Genomic DNA, 22,245 nt, shown 5'->3' with positions numbered 1-22,245 from the left:
CCATCAGGCAAACTCCTCCAGGAAAGACCTTTGTTTCTCCACGCCAACGCCTTGGGATCCTCAAATGGGGTCACTCCTCCCATCTCGCAGGTCATGCGGGCATCAAGAAATCTGTGCAACTCATCTCTCGCTTCTATTGGTGGCCGACTCTAGAGACTGATGTGGTGGACTTTGTGCGAGCCTGCACTATCTGTGCCCGGGATAAGACTCCTCGCCAGAAGCCCGCTGGTTTTCTTCATCCTCTACCTGTCCCCGAACAACCTTGGTCTCTGATTGGTATGGATTTTATTACTGACTTACCCCCATCCCATGGCAACACTGTTATTTGGGTGGTCGTTGATCGATTCTCCAAAATGGCACATTTCATCCCTCTTCCTGGTCTTCCTTCAGCGCCTCAGTTGGCTAAACAATTTTTTGTACACATTTTTCGTCTTCACGGGTTGCCTACACAGATCGTCTCGGATAGAGGCGTCCAATTTGTGTCTAAATTCTGGAGGGCTCTCTGTAAACAACTCAAGATTAAATTAAATTTTTCTTCTGCATACCATCCTCAATCCAATGGACAAGTAGAGAGAATTAACCAGATCTTGGGTGACTATTTACGACATTTTGTTTCCTCCCGCCAGGATGACTGGGCAGATCTTCTACCTTGGGCCGAATTCTCGTATAATTTCAGAATCTCTGAATCTTCCTCCAAATCTCCGTTTTTCGTGGTGTACGGCCGTCACCCTCTTCCCCCCCTCCCTACCCCCTTGCCCTCTGGTCTGCCCGCTGTGGATGAAATTTCTCGTGATCTTTCCACCATATGGAAAGAGACCCAAAATTCTCTCTTACAGGCTTCTTCTCGCATGAAGAGATTCGCAGATAAGAAAAGAAGAGCTCCTCCCATTTTTTCCCCTGGAGACAAGGTATGGCTCTCCGCTAAATATGTCCGTTTCCGTGTCCCGAGCTATAAGTTGGGACCACGCTATCTTGGTCCTTTTAAAGTTTTGTGTCAAATTAATCCTGTCTCTTACAAACTTCTTCTTCCTCCTTCTCTTCGTATCCCTAATGCCTTTCACGTCTCTCTTCTTAAACCTCTCATCCTCAACCGTTTTTCTCCTAAATCTGTTCCTCCCACTCCTGTTTCCGGCTCCTCGGACATCTTCTCTGTCAAAGAGATTTTGGCCTCTAAAAAGGTCAGGGGAAGAACTTTTTTTTTGGTGGATTGGGAGGGTTGTGGTCCAGAAGAGAGGTCCTGGGAACCTGAGGACAATATCCTGGACAAAAGTCTGATCCTCAGGTTCTCAGGCCCCAAGAAGAGGGGGAGACCCAAGGGGGGGGGTACTGTTACGCCGAGCGCTCCGGGTCCCCGCTCCTCCCCGGAGCGCTCGCTACACTTCCCTCACTGCAGCGCCCCGGTCGGTTCCACGGACCCGGGGCGCTGCGTTACCACCTCCGGCCGGGATGCGATTCGCGATGCGGGTAGCGCCCGCTCGCGATGCGCACCCCGGCTCCCGTACCTTACTCGCTCCCCGTCAGTTCTGTCCCGGCGCGCGCGGCCCCGCTCCCTAGGGCGCGCGCGCGCCGGGTCTTTGCGATTTAAAGGGCCACTGCACCGCTGATTGGTGCAGTGGTTCCAATTAGTGTTTACACCTGTGCACTTCCCTATATCACCTCACTTCCCCTTCACTCCCTTGCCGGATCTTGTTGCCCTAGTGCCAGTGAAAGCGTTCCTTGTGTATTCCTTGCCTGTGATTCCAGACCTTCTGCCGTTGCCCCTGACTACGATCCTTGCTGCCTGCCCCGACCTTCTGCTACGTCCGACCTTGCTTCTGTCTACTCCCTTGTACCGCGCCTATCTTCAGCAGCCAGAGAGGTTGAGCCGTTGCTAGGGGATACGACCTGGTCACTACCGCCGCAGCAAGACCATCCCGCTTTGCGGCGGGCTCTGGTGAAAACCAGTAGTGACTTAGAACCGATCCTCTAGCACGGTCCACGCCAATCCCTCTCTGGCACAGAGGATCCACTACCTGCCAGCCGGCATCGTGACACATGTATCCTCTTTGTCAGTTAATATACCTGAACTGTGGTGTAACTATAGCAGTGCTGAGGTAGCATTTGCACAGGAGCCCCGTGACTGAAATGGCCCCAAGGCATGTTTGCCCCATAAGGAGACACCAGTAATATAAATGACACATGGTAGACATTCTAAAAACAAGGATAAGAGCGCTCCATAGTGTAATTCAAATAATAAATAGTGTTGCTCACGAATATTCACAATTCGAATTTTACTCGCGAATATAGCACTATATATTCGAAATTGCGAATATTTGCTTTTTTTTTTTTTTCACAGTACACATCACATTGATCATCCCTCTCTGCTTCCAGCTTGTGTGGTCTATATAAGGCTCTAATACTACTGTGTGAGACCGCCGGGCGAATATTCGCGAATATTTATCCCTCCCTTCTGCTGCTTCTATCAAGTAACACTGGTATACTTGCTATAAAATTCATAAATTTTCACATATGCGAATTTTCACATATGCGGAAAAAACAAACAAACCTGCGAATATTACAAATATGTGAATTTAGCGAATATATGACGAATATTCGTCCATATATTCGTGAAATATCGCAAATTCGAATATGGCCTATGCCGCTCAACACTAATGATGAAATCAATACTGACAGGAAAGCATAAAAGCTAATCACCCTGATTTGTTGTGTAACAACATACACAACAATGGTAACACATGTAAGCAAAAACGAGACATCCTCTGCCCTCCGGCTCAGGTGAATGTACAGGTAGGAATGGCTTCATATGGAACTGCGGCTCATCATGGCGCAGGAACGACTCAAGGTTTTGAGTCGTTCTTGCGCTATGATGAACCGGCATTCCGTTTGAAGCCATTCCTACCTGTACATGGTAGACATGGGACCCTGTTACAGATGTTGCATTGGGGCCCACATGCTACAAGTTACGCCTCTATGTACCTGAACATACTAGGTACAGCAAGACTATGATATATGGCTCTACCTAATAAATGGCACTACCTAAGATATCCTCCTCAAGCTTAGTGTTGAGTAGACTGTGCAATGATCATGATAAAAACATATAAATGTTACATGTCAGTAAAGTCTGGGAATACAAAAAGGGAAATAACTTGACAGGTTATAGTTAAGAAACATGCCAAAGAAGAAACATTTTATGTAAAAATTTAAACTGTAGTTGACAGGGAAAGGCTCTGTTTGCACCAAGCTGTGCCGAACCCCTTGATGACGCAGAGCATACATGTATACCCTGGGTGTATAAATAAAATAATAAAAAATGGTTAATAAATGGGAATTAGGCTTCTTTCAGACTGCCGTTAGGACACAGCAGTGTGACGGCCGTTAAAAGAGCCCGGCAGAATAGCGGGAGAAAAAATATTGCATGTGTGGTGTCCCGGGACCGTATAGTATAACGTACCTTGTATGGTGGTCCCCAAAGCCAGAGTTACTTCATTCCAGTAGGGTCCTCCTGGTGGGATGGCCCCTAGTCACCTCTTCCTTCTTTGATTTTGTGATGTTTGTTAATGTATCTTTAATTGTGTATATAGTGTTGCAGGACCTTCGGTCATGTGACTAATGTTAATTCTCTTTGGGTATGTTAAAGGACCTTCCTAGGTCACATGTGTGGTCACATGTTTAGACCATAATTCCTTGTGTAAAGTGATTGACAGATGGTATGGACCAATGAGCTCAAGGCCAACCCCTGCCCATATAAGGGAGCTGCCAGCCAATCCTCACTCTCTTGGGTTCCGGACTAGTAGAGAGAAGAGATCCATGCAACTTTCAAAGACAAGACCAGGCCGAAGCCTGATAATACTGCAAATTACCAAATCGTGAGTTACAATATAGCTCCCCGCTAAAGTCTGCATGACTGCTGGACCTAAACTCAATCCCCTAAATCCAGAGGAACAGCACATATAAATCTCCTGAGCTTAAAACTCACAATGCTCATAATTCTGCATAAAATCTGCAGTAAAAGTTCCGACAGTTTTCTGAAACCTCCGGTTGTGGACAATCATTTATTATTCTTCCCTATCGCTCTTGGGATGGGAGGCGATAGGACAAGTATATACAGAGGACCCCTCACCCTGGCGTCATGACAGTTAAGGGTTAAACCAGCACCCTTTAATTACTGCACAGCTACACCCCATATACCCTACACCCCCACAAGCTTACCACACGTGCCATAATAGTAAATGGGAGCCGCCGGGACCCATTGTTGCCCGTTGCTTCCCATCATGAGATCGGCCGTCACACAAAAAAAGAAAAAAGAGACTTTGACGGCCGTTCTCAAAGGAGAGCAATGGCAGTGTGAAAGGGGCCTAAGCCCCTCCCCTAATAAGAATTTAAATCATCCCCTAATATGGTATACAAAAGTAAACATAATCATAGTTGGTATCACCGCCTGCAGAAATGTTAGAACTATTAAAATAGAATGTTAATGAAACTGAACGGTAATTGGCGTAAACGTAAATAAATACGAAATTTCAGAGTTGCTGATTTCTGCCCACTTCAATTATTAGAAAAAAAAATAATGAATGTCCCATCTAAGCAAATATGATACAGATAAAAACTTCAAATCACAGCGCAAAAAAACAGCTTTCATAGGGGTCAGAAGAGGGCAATTTTAAACATACAATTTTTTTATTTAGTCCAACAATTTTATTAGCTTTGCCATAGATTCTGTAATGAAATAAGTGATGTTGTTACAAAGTAAAATTGATTCAGACATAAAACAAGCCATCATTTGGCCCTGTAGATGGAAAATTGAATTATGCCTATAAAAAAAAGGTGAGAAGTATAAAATAAAAGCGCCAAAAAAAAATGGTACATTCTTAAAGAGTTTAAAAATATCTGTCTACTCTATCTATTCCATTCATCCATCCATCTATCTATCTACAAAAGGAAGAAAAACAGCACATCCCATAGCAAAGAGTCCAGTAGGTAGGTGCATGCAGAATCTTAAGCCTTGGTTAGGGGCTCAAACTTGAAAAAGACCAGGAGGAGCTGGTCCAAACGTCCCTTTTGTGAGACACTGCTTATGGAATAAAGTTCACCTTGTTTACTACATGGAGTGCTGTGGAGCGATTTCTATATCTATCCAGTATCTCACTTAGTAGAAGAAAAGAATAACAGCGCAGCACTCACCCTTTCCAGTGATTTATTTCAGATCCATAAACATTCCATGTGATGATCCAAGTACAGTGAGGTTCGTGGGGAGGACAGGAGAGAGAGCTCCAAAGAGCTCTTGCAGCAACATTTTGCGGTAAAAACGCTTGGTCACGCCTTGGGTGGGTGAGTGCTGTGCTGTTATTCTTTTCTTCTACACTGTCGCATCTCAGTCTAAGTGCCACTGCACCACTCAAGTGTATAGTAAAGTCACCCCCGACAACAAAGACTATTGCAAGACCCGGTGCCGAGCGTTGGCTTGACGAAGTGCACTTGGTGCACGAAATGGAGACCGTCCCATGGAGGCGCCCCCGCATCTGTATCTTCTGTACCTGCTTTACATGCCCCAATAAAGGACTTGAGCTACAGTGGGGAGTGCGATCTTCTGAATTTCCTCACTTGTTATATTTGCTATTGACTTGGACTGAATCTGCAACTCCACCCTCATTTATTAGTGCTCACTCCCACTCTTGCATATGTCCACTGAAGTTACCTACCTGAAGTGAGGTGAAGTGGCAGACTCCTGCTTCTACTTTGTGATTCTAGTTAAAAAAAAGTGTTACATTTAAAAAAAAAAAAAACTATACTCACCTAATGATTTCCTTGCAGTTACCGTTCTCTATACAACCAGCTTTCAATGTTGACATCAACGCATGACCACTGCTGCCGGTCACAGGCTTTAGTGGTTATGTGGGTTGACACATCACTAAAAGTTGGGTGTACAGAGACCGGCAGGGCAGCAGGAAAGCATTGTCAAAGAGCGTTGGATGAGGAAGTATAATGTTTTGTATTTATTTTTTTTTATGCCGAACAGTACATGAAAAAAACTGCCAAATATTAAATGTAATAATTCTGGTGGCCTAGAGTAGTAAAGAGATTACTATAAACTTCCAAGGTTGTTTAGAGTATTAAATGAGGTTAGTAATTCTCTGCAATTATGTAAATCTTAGTACAGGAAATAAAAATAAAAATTTCTAAAACCTTCTTGAAATCTAATTAAAAACTTTTATCACATTTTTTTTAACATCCGATCCTCTGATCGCTATACACTAGACAGTCAGGCCCGTATTTGGTGTTCATGCTGCCCTAGGCTGACGTGCACTCAGCTGGATAACCCATGGTTTTATGTCTTTCATATTTTACAGGTGTGGTTGTGGGTGAGCAAACAAAAGATGTCATCTTGCCGTGTTCTTTTCAACCTGGAGAGAAGGAAGTCATTCATTGGACTAATAATGACAGCAAAAATGTGCATTCATACTATACGTCAGCAGACCAACTAAAGGATCAAGACAAAGACTATTCTGGAAGAACTTCACTGTTTCCAAATGAAATAAGTAAAGGAAATGCTTCTCTGCAAATAAGGAACTTGAAGAAAAGTGATGAAAATACATATAAATGCTATGTGTCGACAAAGGAAGGAGGGAAAAAGGAAGATGACGTAATTCTGCAGGTTATAGGTAATAAACATTTATCCTCTATGTCAGTTAATATTCCTGAACACAGCCCCATATACAGCATAGCAAGACTATGATAAATGTCACAACCTAATATATTGTCCTCAAGTTTACTGTTTAGACTATGATGGCACCACCATAAATGGTGCCAACACCTAATATATTCTTCTCAAGCTTAGTGTAGACTGTACAATGATCATGACTTAGACTCTGTGCACACATGTTCTATCTCCCCTTGGAGGATACCTGTACCTTACAGTGGCATATGTTGCCCATTGATTACCTTTGTAAAACAAACAATATATATATCTTCTTACAACGGACAATTAGCCAATCCGGTCATACATAAACAAGAGGAAATTGAGACTCCTAATGCAGTGATAAGTCTATTGCAACCCGTAGGAGTCATTGTCTGAAATGAGCTTAGTAAAATAATGAAGCATTTAACAATAGAAAAGTGAAATGACCAGCAGAAGCAAGATCCAGTAAACCCCTTCATTCCTTATTAGATCACAGTAAAAGCAGGTTCACACAACCTGGACAAACAAGAATACTGCCTGATGCGTTTCGGCTTTGTATCTTAATCATGGTCTATGATTAAGACACAAAGTTAAAGCTCTTCAGACCTGCATTCTTGTCTGTCCAGGTTGTGTGAACCTGCTTTTACTGTGATCTAATAAGGAATCAAGGGGTTTACTGGATCTTGCTTTGCTGGAGCTTCATCTTTTCTACTCATATGACATTTTGGACCCCAGGTCGTCTGTGCTGAGCATAATCCAGGAGAGGGTGAGGGCTGGTTATCATTTTGCCTTGTTTAACCCCTTAAGGACGCAGCCCTTTTTCACCTTAAGGACTGAGCCCTTTTTGGCAATTATGACCACCGTCACTTTACGAATTAATAACGCAAAAACGCTTTTACCAAATATTCTGATTCTGAGATAGTTTCTTCGTGACATATTCTACTTTATTTTGGTGGTAAATTTTCGTCGTTAATTGCATCCTTTTTTGGTGAAAAATCCCAAAATTTCATGAACATTTTGAAAATTTTGCATTTTTCTAACTTTGAAGCTCTCTAATTGTAAGGAAAATGGATATTCCAAATAAATTTTTTTTTTCTTCACAAACACAATATGTCCACTTTATGTTGGCATCATAAAATGGACATATTTTTGCTTTTTGAAAAAATTAGAGGGCTTCAAAGTAGAGCAGCAATTTTCAAAAATGTCATGAAAATTGCTAAATCTGAAGGGACAGATGTTACAGAACTACAACTCCCAGCATGCCTGGGCAGTCGAGGCATGCTGAGAGTTGTAGTTTGGCAACATCTGGAGGGCTACTGTTTGGGCACCACTGTAACTGTGGTCTCCAAACTGTGACCCTCCAGATGTTGCAAAACTACAACTCCCAGCATGCCCAGACAGCCTTTGGCTGTCTGGGCATGCTGGGAGTTGCAGTTTGGTCCCCCTAGTGGTTGCCACAGTAAAGATCGATTTACTTTCACTTTCAATCCCCCCCCCCCCCACTGTCGATTCCCTACCTGATCAGGATCCAGCAGGCTCCAGTGAAGATCCCAGGTCCCCAGGCATCTTCTCCCGCAGGTACGGCCTCTATCTTCTTTCCAGAGCCCCTCGACATCCGCTGCCATTGGTCAGAACTCCGTTCTGACTAATGCCAGGGGATAGGAGTAGATCGCAGCTTTGCGACCTCACTCCTATTCTTTAGGCTGATCGGGGCTGTTGCAGACAACTCCGATCAGCCCTATTTTCCGGGTGATCGGGTCACCAGAGACCCGATCAGCCCGGAATTGGAGAAAATCGCATGTCTGTATTGACATGCGATTTTCTCCGATCGCTGACATGGAGGGGTCTCAGGACCCCCCTGGGCGATGTGCCAGGGTGCCTGCTGAATGATTTCAGCAGGCATCCGGCTCCGGTCCCCAAACGGCTAGCGGTGGGGACCGGATTTCCCACGGGCGTATGGATACGCCCTCGGTCCTTAAGGACTCGGAATGCAGGGCGTATCCATACGCCCTGTGTCCTGAAGAGGTTAAGTGATATTTAAAATGTTTCAGTAGTGTATACAAGAAATTTTGGAGGAATCTGATATGATATAATGTGTAGGAATGTGATCTTAATATAGCAAAGATCAAAATGCAGACTACATCAGATCTACTAAACTGAATTATTTATATAAAACCCTATTTGATCTTAAAAAGTGTAGTGTTTAAAAACCAAGTAAACAATAGCCCTGTATTTTGCAAGGTATAGAGTTACACCTCCCGTGTAAAAAGGTTTCTTTCTCTTTAATACTTAACCATATGACTAAATGTAATTTATCATACCATTCATCTTGTTAAAAACATCTAGGCTTCATTGTGGTCAGCCCTGTACTATATCCCATGATATACTGAGCCTTACAGTGATCATGGCTTCAGAAGTCCATGATAGGTGCCGAGATGGCAGTTGTCAGAAACTGCCGCATGGATTATAGTGTGCACAAAACTTATTCTCACTATAAATATAAAGAGGGTATTTAAAATATATATATATATATTTTTTTTTACATGTTGCCTGGCATAATGTAAACATAACAAACAGGCAGTACTTAACTATACCCCTGTACCCAGCAGCAGACTGGTTGCTGTGGAATTGGAGATGAGGGGCATTGCAAGGGTAGGTAAGTATTGCTTGTTTGTTCTACATAATGCCCAGCAACATGTAAAGATTTAAAGGGGTTATCCACCATAAGGTGATTTTAGTACATACCTGGCAGACAGTAATGGACATGCTTAGGAAAGATCTGCGCTTGTCTTGGGGCTAAATGGCTATGTTGTAAGATTACCATAATACTGTGGCTAGCTTTTTGTGAACTGTATTTCCTCTTTGAGTTTTTCTTGTTTGCCTACAAATCCCATAATTCCATTTTCCTCCCTCCCGCACATCAGCCACCCCACCCATTGAAACATAAATGAGCTGCATCCATTCAAACGACCTGTGGTTTTCAATCAGGATGCCTACAGCTGTTGCATTAGTTGCAGATTGATCCCTCCACCCACTGAAGCAGACAGGCTCCCTGTCATCAGCTGACTAGTGAGTCAGGTCTCGGCCGTATTGCAACCTGGGAAAAATCTGAGACAACATAAATTTTGTATGCTGTTAAAAATAAATCTTGGGGTGAAAATCACATAAGAATTGTGAGAAAACCGTCACACACAGGTAAAGACACTATATTATGAACTACACTAACTTTACAGCCCCTGTAGCATAGTCAAATAAAAAAAAAATCCTGGAATACCCTATTAGAGAGAATATTTAGCAGCTATAGAGACACCTTTGCGATGACAGCTTTGATTTTTTTTCATTGTTGATTTAGCTCTTGAATGCAAAATGAAGCAACTTTCTAAACAGTCTGCATGAAAGATTTCCTGCCATTGGGCTGCTACCGAGAGAAACATAAGTCAGTCAAAAAGAATTTCTGCTCAGTGTAAGAGATAGCAGCAAGGAGTTTACACTCAACTCAAGACTGTGGGAGGGGGAGGGAGAATCCTTGGAGCACAGCTTACACAGACTGAAAAAAGAGAGGAGAGTAGATACAAAGCAGTTTGTAGGTGAGAATCGTATAGGCTGTGTACATGTATAGAGAAGAATTAAAGAGGTAGTCCAGTATCAAAAAATGTATTCCCTTCGAGCACTGGGACCCCCTGCATTCTACTGCCTAGCACCCGCATTCTACTGCCTAGCACTCGCATTCTACTGCCCAGCACAGAGATGCATGGAGGGGGCATGCTGGCCACCACTTTGTGCAGTGGTCGACAGGCCTCCATTCATGAGCAGAGCTGTCTGACCCCCGCCATCTGACACTTATACCCTATCCTGCAGATAGGGAATACGTTTTTGGATACTGCATAACTCATTTTAGTTCACATAAGAGACTTTGAAAGGTGTAGAAGAGACTAAGCATTTTTTAAAAAGAGCAGTTTTGCTCTATAATAAGTAGAAAATAGGAGTAATGCTTTTCAAAGGTGTCCATAGCCATAAACCTAATTCTAAACTAACTTGCCAAAACAGGGCTCTGTAACAACTCATCTAGGAGGATACAAGCATCCCAGAATATCATCCAAAGATCTGCTGACCTTTCCAGCCTCAGTTAGGATCATAATTTACAAATCACAATGGGGGAAATTTATCAAAACCTGTGTCGAGGAAAAGTGGCGCACAAGATTGCTTCTTGCATTTTAAATATGAAAGAAGCTAGCTGATAGGTTGCTAGGGGCAACTGCACCGCTCTTCCTCTACACAGGTTTTGATAAATCTTCCCCAATGTCTACAACTTGTATTTTAATCCTTTATTGTTTTAACAGAAAAACATGCATTGGAAAAATCACAGTTAAGGGATTGTTTTTCCAAGGATTGCTGTCAGATGAATCCTAATTTTGTACTTATTTTACAGATCTTAAACACACAATGGAATATGAGTGGGGTGATAATGGTGTGCAAAATCTCTCATGCTCTGTTACTGCCTCTCGTTCTGAAGACATTACTATAAAGTGGATTGTAAATAGCATTATAGTTCATGAAGATCGAAGCAATAAAAGCTCCTATACTGTCCAAAATCATTCTCTGGAACATCAGTGCATTGTGGAGCACTCCCTTACACTAAGCAGCTGGACAGGTACCTGGACAATGAAGGGTAAGAATTCAACTTGATTATTCCTACAGAATCCATTCTGCATTCATTTATTATATTTATTGTTGTGCGGTGCCAAGCAAGACTAGGTTTACAGTTCATGGTCAGCGACAGCACTTGGGGAGGATGGGCAAATGCCAGAACCGACTGCAGGAGGAAGGGTCCACTGATACTATGTGCCATGTAATTTAATCTTGTGTATTTTTTTTTACAAAGGCTGGTAAGAGCCATTACTCAGGACAATGTCTTTGTAATGCAAAATCTCTAGCAGTAAGACACAGGCTGCACTGCTAATGCAAAGCATAACCCTGAACAGTAATAGCGATCAAAAGATTGCTATATATAATCCCGTTTTTAAAATATATAAATAAGCTCCTCCCTAAATAAAAATTAAATCACCCCTTTTTTTCATTTTGCAGCTAAAAAAATTTAAGAAAAAAAAAAAAAATCATACCAAATTCCAAAATTGCTCATTGTTGGTCATATCACATCCAAGATAAAATGGAATAAAAAGTGATTAAAAAGCCACATATACACAAATGTAGTACCAAAAATGAGTCCTCATACAGCTGCTTATATGGAAAAGTAAGAACGTTATAGAGGAGAAAATAGGTACATTTTTACTCCTCTTCTTACATAAAGTACAGTAACAGACAAGCATGTAAACATGGGTATCATTATAATTGTGTGCAATCACAAAAGAACAAACAGATCCGGCACAGCCCTATGTACCTGTCAACTTAAATCCTCTTAATACATAACTTGGTGTAGCAGGTGTATGCTCTCCTGTGGGTGGTGCTCTACGCCAGTAGTATAAGCAAAATCAATGTCCTCAAAAGAAAGAATAGCGGAGCAACTCCCCCAGGCCTGACGAAGCACCAAAAGGTGCGATACGGCTGTGGCCTGACGTCTGACTTCCCCCTGTAACATCTTCCGCCTCCCGCTGCACCCCCGCCTGACCGCAATGCTGACCGCGATGCTGATCGTCTGAATTGACTCTACTAATACCGGGTAAGTTGCTCCGCTATTCTTTCTTTTGAGGACATCATTATAATTGTATTGACCCACAGAAAGAAATGTCAGTTTTACCATACAGTGCAATGCATAAAAATAAAACCTCTCAAGAGTTACAAAACTGCAGTTTTTTTCCCCACAAATAGTATTTTTTTGCAGTGCAATATATTTTATGGTAAAATGAAAGGTGTCATTAGAAAATACAATTGGCCGCACAATTGGATCTGTAGATGGAAAAATGATGCCACTTAGAAGGCGAGGAGGAAAAAGAAAACGCAAAAATTAAAATTGACTACATCCTTAACACCGTGAGGACCAGACCAATTTAATTTTTTCATTTTCATTTTTTCCTCCTCGCCTTCTAAAAATCATAACTCTCTTTTATTTCCATCCACAGACCCATAGGGCATGAGGGCTTGTTTTTTGTGTCACCAATTCTATTTTGTAATTACATCACTTATTTTACCAAACAAATATTATTTATGAGGGAAAATTGAAAAGAAAACCGCAATTTAGCAAATTTTGGAAGGTTTTTCACGTTATACACTTTCCGGTAAAATGGCATGTTTTCTTTATTCTGTGGGTCAATATGATTAAAATGATATCCGTGTTATATGCTTTTCTATACTTTTACCGCTTAAAAAAAATCTCAAACGATTTTAACAAAATTAGCTTGTTTGAAATTGCCCTATTTTGCCACCTATAACTCTCTCATTTTTCCATATATGGGGCGGTATGAGGGCTAAGTTTTTGTGCCATGATCTGTAGTTTTTATCTGTACCACTTTTGCTTAGGTTTTACTTTTTATACATTTTTAATAAATTTTTTGGGGAATAAAAAGCAGCAATTTTGGACATAAAAAAAAAAATTACGTTTACGCCGTTCACAGTAAGGGATAATTAACAATATATTTTAATGGTTCAGACTTTTAAGCACACGGCGATCCCAAATATGGGTAAAACTGACGTTTTACTTTTTTATTGGGGGAGGGGATTTTTCACAATTTTTCACTTTTTTATTTTACTTTTTTTTTTTACACTTTAATAGTCCTCATAGGGGACTATTCATAGCAATCATTTTATTGCTAATACTGTTCAGTGCTATGTATAGGACATAGCACTGATCAGTGTTATCAGTGATCTTCTGCTCTGGTCTGCTCGATCTCAGACCAGAGCAGAAGACCTCGGGAGACAGCCGGAGCCAGGTGAGGGGACCTCTGGCTGCCATGCTGGATGATCGGATCCCTGCGGCAGTGCTGCGGGCGATCCGATCATCCATTCAAAGTACCGCACAGCCGCAGATGCCGTGATCTGTATTGATCACAAAATCTGAGTGGTTAATGGCGGACATCCATGCGATCGCGGATGTCCGCCATTAATGGCAGGTCCCTGGATGCTGATAGCAGCTGGGACCTGCGTGCTCGTGATCATGGCGGCGCGTAAATGTATGTCATGGTGCGATAAGTACCACGTCACCATGACGTACATTTATGTCCATTGTCGTTAAGGGGTTAAGGCCAAAATTGCATGTGTCCTTAAAGGGGTACTCCAGAGAACTAAACCCATAGACCATTTTTTCCCTATCACCAACCTACTAATTTGTCTAAATATCATTTATTAGCTATATACAGCAGTTTTCCTCTTTCAGCTGTCACATGCAGAGAGTGAGAGAAAGACGTCATTATCAGATCCACTGAAACCTAGCCCCCATCCTCCTTGAAGACAAACACCACATGATTTCTGTCTTGTCAGGCTTCACAGCTACACCTCCCCTCCCTGTGTGAAGAGCTTGCCAGCGTCTTGCGTGAAGATTCTCAGTCACAACTCAGCACATAATGCTGCTCTTTGACTGCGTTAGACCTCATCACTGACTGCCGCCATTCAAAGAATAACATGATTTATTGCTGAGGGGAAGGATAGTTTGAAAGAAAAGATTTGTACAATGTGTGCTGCTCACTGTGTTTATAACAACACAGCATGCAAACAGATAGTAAAAGCAATTGGCTGGCAGCCATTACACAGAGCTGCACTGACTTCTGGGAGTTGTAGTCTGGGCTGCAAGCAAGGAAAAATAATATTCAGGAGACAACAAGGGCCACAGGAGCTGGCAAAAACACATGGATAACTACAGGGGACACAGAACAGGTGTTCTGTTGGCTTTGAGACAATTTTATTTTTCTTAACTTCCCCAGAGAACTCCTGTAAAGAGTTAAAAGTAAAATAAATAAATAATTGAATAAAAATAAAACATCCATTATATTTATATATCTACTATATTTCCCCAAGGTAATGTCATATTACATACATAGTTTATAAGGCTTAAAAAAAGACATATAGACATTTATTCATCCAGTTTAGCCTTTGAACCTATAGTATTCTGCCTAGTACCCAATAGTGTTGGTCCAGAGCAAGTAAAACAGAAAACATATAGCGGAAGCCAATTTTCATCATTTTAGATGTAAAATAATTTAAACCGACATGTCAGACGCTAGTCCTGATAAATCCCCCACCTGAATGTTACCCTTGAAAAATATAATTCATCCCACAAAACGACAAGCCCTTGTATGTCGACAGAAAAATAAAAGTTATGGCTCTGGGAAGTCAGGGATAAAAAGAATCCCTAGGTCAGAAAAGAGTAAAATTGTGCAAGGCTGAACATACACTGCTCAAAGGGAACACTAAGATAACACATCCTAAATCTGAATGAATGAACTAATCATATGAAATACATTCGTCTTTACATAGTTTATTGTGCTGACAAAAAAATAAATCACACAAAAATGATTGTCTGTTCCATTTGCACAGCAGCATGTGAAACTGATTGTCAGTGTTGCTTCCTGAGTGATTTCACAGAAGTGTGATTGACTTGGAGTTACATTGTGTTGTTTAAGTGTTCCCTTTATTTTTTTACGCAGTGTATAAAATAATATATATCAATAACATAAATAACACAGACGTTTGGTATCCTCATTAAATGACATGTCCGGTGCGGACTATTCTTATTCCATCCTGTCCGGGCTGCAAAAAAAAAGAAAACAAACTTTCACTTACCTTCCTACATTCCCCCGGAGCTCCGCAACAGCTGATCGGCCGGCCGGGCTGTCTACTTGCTACTTCCCTTAGCCCGGGACGTCACATGGCGCTTCAGCCTATCACCGGCCGAGGCGGGACATCGCTGAGCTCCGGGGGAACGTAGGTTCAAGGTAAGTGAACGTTTGTTTCCTCTTTTTTTGCAGCTCGGGCAGGATGGAATAAGAATAGTCCGCACCGGACATCTCCTTTAATGTAACAAAAATGTAGTTGACACATAAAGTAAATGGTATAAATAAATAGCAGAATAGTTTTTTTCTTTTGGCACTTTCCCCATATTAATGTTAATATACAGATACATACAGACAGCCACAGTTGTGTCACTCAAGCTTGCAATATTTTTTTAAAGGTCTGTGCAAATTTACATTTTGTGCTTACTATTATTTGTACTGTACAGAGAAACAGACAACAAACCAGGGAAAATTGGTGTGTAGTACAGAGACAACTACCGTAACACCCCCTTAATTAGTAATGCCCAAAAATAATATTAGACTCCGAATATAAATATGAACCAAAAAGCAGAAGCCAAAAGTCATTTAAGAAAATATAAAAACATGAAATTTATTGGTATACATTAAAACCAAACACACACAGAGGAAAAATGCATCATATTTTTTATGCATTTTTCCTCTATGTGTGTTTGGTTTTAATGTATACCAATAAATTTCATGTTTTTATAATTTCTTAAATGACTCTTTTGGCTTCTGATTTTTGGTTCATATTATTTGTACTGCTAGAGTTTATATACCTGAAAGCTAATATAGTCTTTCCTTTTCACGAGTTATGATGTTAGCCTAAGAGTCCATTAACAATATGTAAATGCAGCAAGGAATTTTCTAGCTGAATTTTCTGTGTAGAGGGAGAGTGGTGCAGTTGTCCATAGCAACCAATCAGATCGCCTCTTTCATTTCTAAAAAGGCCTCTGAAATATTAAAGAAGCAATCTGATTGGTTGCTGTGGGCAACTGCTCCACTCTTCCTCTACAGGTTTCGATAAACTTCACCAACGGTGCCTAGTGACCAACATTGTTTTGCCAGATCATGACTTGGACTGCAGGGATTATCTTTGTTTTTGGGTATGGTAATTCCTAGTTACACTTACATGACTTACATGTTTGTCTTTATGTTTAGACCTTTTCATGAAGAAGGGTAACAATATTACATGTGGATGCAGTATTTGTCTGGCTGCAAACTCGGATTTCTATGCCAAATGGAATTTAGGAAATAAAACAGGTGAAGTGACAATAGCCTTAATGAACAAATCGGTGGCTGATGTTTCTGCACATTATCAGAATAGGATAGAACGCTCTGATGAACACACGCTGACTTTACCCAATCTTAGTGCCAACGACAATGGGATCTACATTTGTTCTGTTGAAACAGAACAGAAAAAGAATATTGAAATGACCAGGGTCAATATTGAAAACAAGAAAGGTAAGCTGGATTTCTCTATTAACAAAGCAGTAGTTATAGATTTTATTAATGTAAACAGTACTACATACCAACATACTGTATAACATAGACATTTAATCCAATAATTGTTTGATTCATCTACTAAAGAGCAGATACAGTGTATATAATGCACAATACCGTATATACAGTATTTCACATAAGTGAGTACACCCCTCTGATTTTTATAAATACTTTAGTATATCTTCTCATGTGACAACACTGAAGAAATGACACTCTGCTACACGATAAAGTAGTGAGTGCACAGCCTGTATACCTGTGATTAAAGGGTACTCCGCTGCTCAGCATTTGGAACAAACTGTTCCGAACGCTGGCGCCGGGAGCTTGTGACGTCATAGCTCTGCCCCCTCAATTCAAGTCTATGGGAGGGGGCGTGACAGCCGTCACGCCCCCTCCCATAGACTTGCATTGATGGGGCGGGCGTCACATCACGAGGGGGCGGGGCTATGATGTCACGAGCTCCCGTTCCAATACGCTGAGCGGCAGAGTACCCCTTTAATGTTATACCCCCTTAAAATAACTCAACACAGCCATTAATGTCTAAACTCACTTATGTGAGATACTGTATTTACCTCTTCATAGTAAACTTCACTTGCTACAAGATGGGATAGTTACTTAGAGAAGGTTAGAGGGGTCTGGTGGAGAAACCCTATTTTCAAAAGAGAGAAGACAGTGTCAAACAGTATCTCTCAATTTACAGGACCCAATGGGTTCTGGGTATTACACAGACAGATCATTTTATTATTTACCATGTAACGCTCTATTTCTTCTGTTGTGAGTGGCGTCAGCCCCACACCCTATGATCACGCTATTGTTGGGGACCCTTCAAATGAAAGGGAATTCTCCTAAGCGGACAACTTTTACAATGGTACACTGCCACTTCTTGAACTAACCTATTATAGTGACAACCCAATGTGTCAGGGATCTGGAATAATCAGTTTACAGTCACTAAGCTAGAATATGTACAATGTTCCAGATGTAAGTGTACTTTGAGTCATAATGAGGACATATTTCATGGTAATAAATGGCGGTGCTCCACACCTTAAAGGGGTACTCCGCTGCACACATCTTATCCCCTATACAAAGGATGGGGATAAGATGCTAGATCGCGGGGGTCCCACGTCTGGGGAACTCGCGATCCACGGGCCGGCACCCCTGTTATTCGGGTCACGGAGCGAACTCCGCTCCGTACCTGAAGACTGGCGATGCAGGCCGCCATGCCCCCTCCATTCAAGTCTATGGGAGGAAGCATGATGGCTATGTACTAGCCGTCACGTCCCCTCTAATAGACATGAATGAAGGGGGCATGGCATGACGTCATGATCACAAAGCTGCAAGCTTCCGTGTTCCGGATGCTGCAGCAGCTGGTCCAGAGATCGCGGGGGTCCCTAGCGGCATGACCCCCCGTGATCAAACATCTTATCCCCTATCCTTTGGATTGGGGACAAGATGTGTGCGGCAGAGTACCCCTTTAAGATTCTGTGCTTGATTATGACTTTATACCATTGTAATCCACGCCTCTATTTCAGCTGAATAGGTACATTAATGTCATTCTGTAATAACTAGACAGTCAGAAATGACCTGGCTCTATTACGTGCACTTTTTTTTTCCATAACTGTTATTACCTAAAGCAGGTACAGATAAGTCGGAGGGGATAATGTACTGTATATTTTTCACAAACAAGTAATTATTGACCTGCTACTTTGTAGTGTATTTTAGTGTAGTTATTTACTATTCTGAAGCATTTATTAGCTGTCGCTAATAACGGCATCTGAAATCAAAATTATCTTTATATCACCAGGGGTTTCTAGGACTCACCCTTTGCCCATAATGTGGATCAGTAAAATAACGGAATTGTAGATACAAATATATACTATTACCTATTAAATATATACTATTAAATACTATGAACAATTTATAGAAAATTGCTACCAGCCAATATTATAGATATAGGGGGAGATTTATCAAAACCTGTGCAGAGGAAGAGTGGTGCAGTTGCCCATAGCAACCAATCAGATTGCTTCTTTCATTTTCCACAGGCCTCTAAAGAGGCCTGTGGAAAATGAAAGAAGCAATCTGATTGGTTGCTATGGGCAACTGGACCACTCTTCCTCTGCACAGGTTTTGATAAATCTCCCCAATATTGCTTATACCAGCAAGCAGTGGGCAGTTATTGGCTAAGCCATGCCCAGAATGTTGTTCAGGGACCTGTTGCAATATGAAGCCATTGCCAAACCAGCGTTTTAGTGGCAAATGTAGCCTTTTTGGGGGTTTTTTTGCAGCAGGATGGTAGTAATAAAGGTAAATATACATATTGATGGGAATTATCCAGTTTATAAATGTTTGTTTATAGAAATGGAAATCATACAGTTTTCTTATACAGTATACATGCACATTAAATTTTGCTTACCTATCATATACCGGCATCAGGGAGGAATTTAATAAAACAAAACATGGCCTTAGTCATGTCACACCATATATACCATGTGACCCCTGGCATTCAAAATTAAGAATAGAATGACATGACATCCATGGGCTAACTGAATAGGAATAACATTGGTAAGGTTATTCGAACAAATTTACTATATGTATTTACTTGTTTATGTGTATAATGTTGTTAATAGAGTTAAATTACACAGAGGAAGCAGAGAGAAGAATATAATAGCTACTTCTACACAGATGCCTACAGACACAATGCGGAGAGGCAGCTGTAAATACTTTATATTTAGTTCTGCTCCTAAATAAACTATATATTTGTTAGATACCTCAACAGTGATACCAAAATACCAGGTCACATGACTGACACCATGTTTAATCCATTCAGCTAGTCCATGGCATTATGGATTAATCTGTGGACTATACCATGTTCTTTCCTAGACTAGGGTCTAATGCACATCATAATAATAATAATAATAAAATAGTATATACATACAATTTAAAATACACATAGGGGGAGATTTATCAAAATCCCTTAACGACGCCGCGATCCCGCATCATATCGCAACGGTCCCCGCGGCTAATACCACACATCGCCGATCGCGGCGATGAGCGGTATTAACCCTTTAGAAGTGGCGGTCAAAGCTGACCGCCGCTTCTAAAGCGAAAGTGAAAGTGACCCAGCTGAAATCGTGGCGTCCCGAACAGCTTGCAGGACACCGGGAGGGCCCTTACCTGCCTCCTCGGTGTCCGATCGGCGAATGACTGCTCCGTGCCTGAGATCCAGGCAGGAGCAGTCAAGTGCCGATAACACTGATCACAGGCGTGTTAATACACGCCTGTGATCTGTGTAAAAGATCAGTGTGTGCAGTGTTATATGTCCCTATGGGAGCTATAACACTGCAAAAAAAAAGTAAAAAAAAAGTGTTAATAAAGGTCATTTAACCCCTTCCCTAATAAAAGTTTGAATCACCCCCCTTTTCCCATAAAAAAAATTAAACAGTGTAAAAAAAAATAAACATATGTGGTATCGCCGCGTGCGTAAATGTCCGAACTATAAAAATATATCATTAATTAAACCGTACGGTCAATGGCGTACGCGCAAAAAAATTCCAAAGTCAAAAAAAGCGAATTTTTTGGTCACTTTTTATACCATTAAAAAATGAATAAAAAGTGATCAAAAAGTCCGATCAAAACAAAAATCATACCGATAAAAACTTCAGATCACGGCGCAAAAAATTAGTCCTCATACCGCCCTGTACGTGGAAAAATAAAAAAGTTATTGGGGTCAGAAGATGACATTTTTAAACATATACATTTTCCTGCATGTAGTTATGATTTTTTACAGAAGTACGACAAAATCAAACCTATATAAGTAGGGTATCATTTTAACCGTATGGACCTACAGAATAATGATAAGGTGTAATTTTTACCGAAATATGCACTGCGTAGAAACGGAAGCCCCCAAAAGTTACAAAATGGCGTTTTTTCTTCGATTTTGTCGCACAATGATTTTTTTTTCCGTTTCGCCGTGCATTTTTGGGTAAAATGACTAATGTCACTGCAAAGTAGAATTGGCGATGCAAAAATAAGCCATAATATGGATTTTTAGGTGGAAAATTGAAAGGGTTATAATTTTTAAAAGGTAAAGAGGAAAAAACGAAAGTGCAAAAACTGAAAAACCCTGAGTCCTTAAGGGGTTAAAAAGGCCTCTGAGAAATGAAAGAAGCAATCTGATTGGTTGCTCTGGGCAACCCAGCAACTTTTCCTCTGGACAGGTTTTGATTAGTGTTGCTCGCGAATATTCGCAAATGCGAATTTTATTCACGAGTATCGCATATTCGCGAATTCGCGAATATAGCACTATATATTCGCAATTACGAATATTCGTTTATTTTTTTTTATTTTTTTTCATAGTACACATCACAGTGATCACCCCTCTCTGCTTCCAGCTTGTGTGGTGTAAAGAAGGCTCTAATACTACTGTGTGAGACTGGCGCACGAATTTTCGCATACGCACATTTTTGCATATGCAAATTTTCGCTTACGCAAATTTTTGCATATGCTAATTTTCACATATGCAAATTTGTGCATATGCTAATTTTGAAATAAAACGCAAATATTACGAATATGCGAATTTAGCAAATATGACGAATATCCGTCCATATATTCGCGAAATATCGCGAATTCGAATATGGCCTATGCCGCTCAACACTAGTTTTGATAAATACTGTATATATAAGAAAAGTGTATGATTACCTAGTCTAAACATAAAAAACACAATAAAAAGTAGACAACCCCTTGGTGATAGGATGTACATCTATGGAGCTGCAGCCAGGGACTTCAGGTAACCCACTACACATGTACCGCAGACAGGTGCTCAAGAACTCTGAAGCAGAGCTCACTTTATAGATGGCGGTGCCAGCTGCTATGAGCAACTGACGCTCACCCCATATAAACGACGTCAGCAATTGCTGATGTTTCATCATTTAACCCCGTAAATACCACGATCAATCACATCATTTAAAAGGCTAAATGACAGGCGCTTTGGGTGTTGAGGGCCCAATTAGCACCCCCAAAACACGATCCTGGGGTGTCATTCAGTTATCATTGTATCTGAAGGCATCTGTGTTTCTATAGCTTCAGGCATGTTGTACTATCAGAGAGTCCACTGAACTTATCAACGCAATGGAACAGCATTGATTAGTATAAGCAATCCAATGATTACTTATAACTGTCCCATGGAGGACTTAAAAAGTGTTCTGTAAAATGTGAAAAAGTTTTTTTCAAATAACATATTTGGTATCAAGTCACCACATGTGGAATTGTTCAAACTAATAAAATGTAATGTTATTCAACAAAAAGCGATCAAGAAGTCCCACCTACCCCAAAATG

General features: G+C 41.0%; 1 protein-coding gene across 1 annotated transcript in view; it reads left to right on the top strand.

The window, feature by feature from the left end:
• Positions 1-22,245, top strand: part of HHLA2 (HHLA2 member of B7 family) — a 28,781-nt gene that overhangs the window by 4,188 nt on the left and 2,348 nt on the right. The window contains exons 3-5 of the mRNA XM_056560114.1: positions 6,348-6,659; positions 11,106-11,345; positions 16,576-16,878. Of these exons, the coding sequence (XP_056416089.1) occupies positions 6,348-6,659; positions 11,106-11,345; positions 16,576-16,878 (855 nt within the window). The remainder of the gene's footprint in view (positions 1-6,347; positions 6,660-11,105; positions 11,346-16,575; positions 16,879-22,245) is intronic.

Source organism: Hyla sarda, chromosome 2 (genome assembly GCF_029499605.1).
Source record: "Hyla sarda isolate aHylSar1 chromosome 2, aHylSar1.hap1, whole genome shotgun sequence".
NCBI classification, from domain to species: domain Eukaryota; kingdom Metazoa; phylum Chordata; class Amphibia; order Anura; family Hylidae; genus Hyla; species Hyla sarda.
Note: the sequence above shows the minus strand (reverse complement) of the source record. Positions and strands in the feature narration are given on the sequence as shown.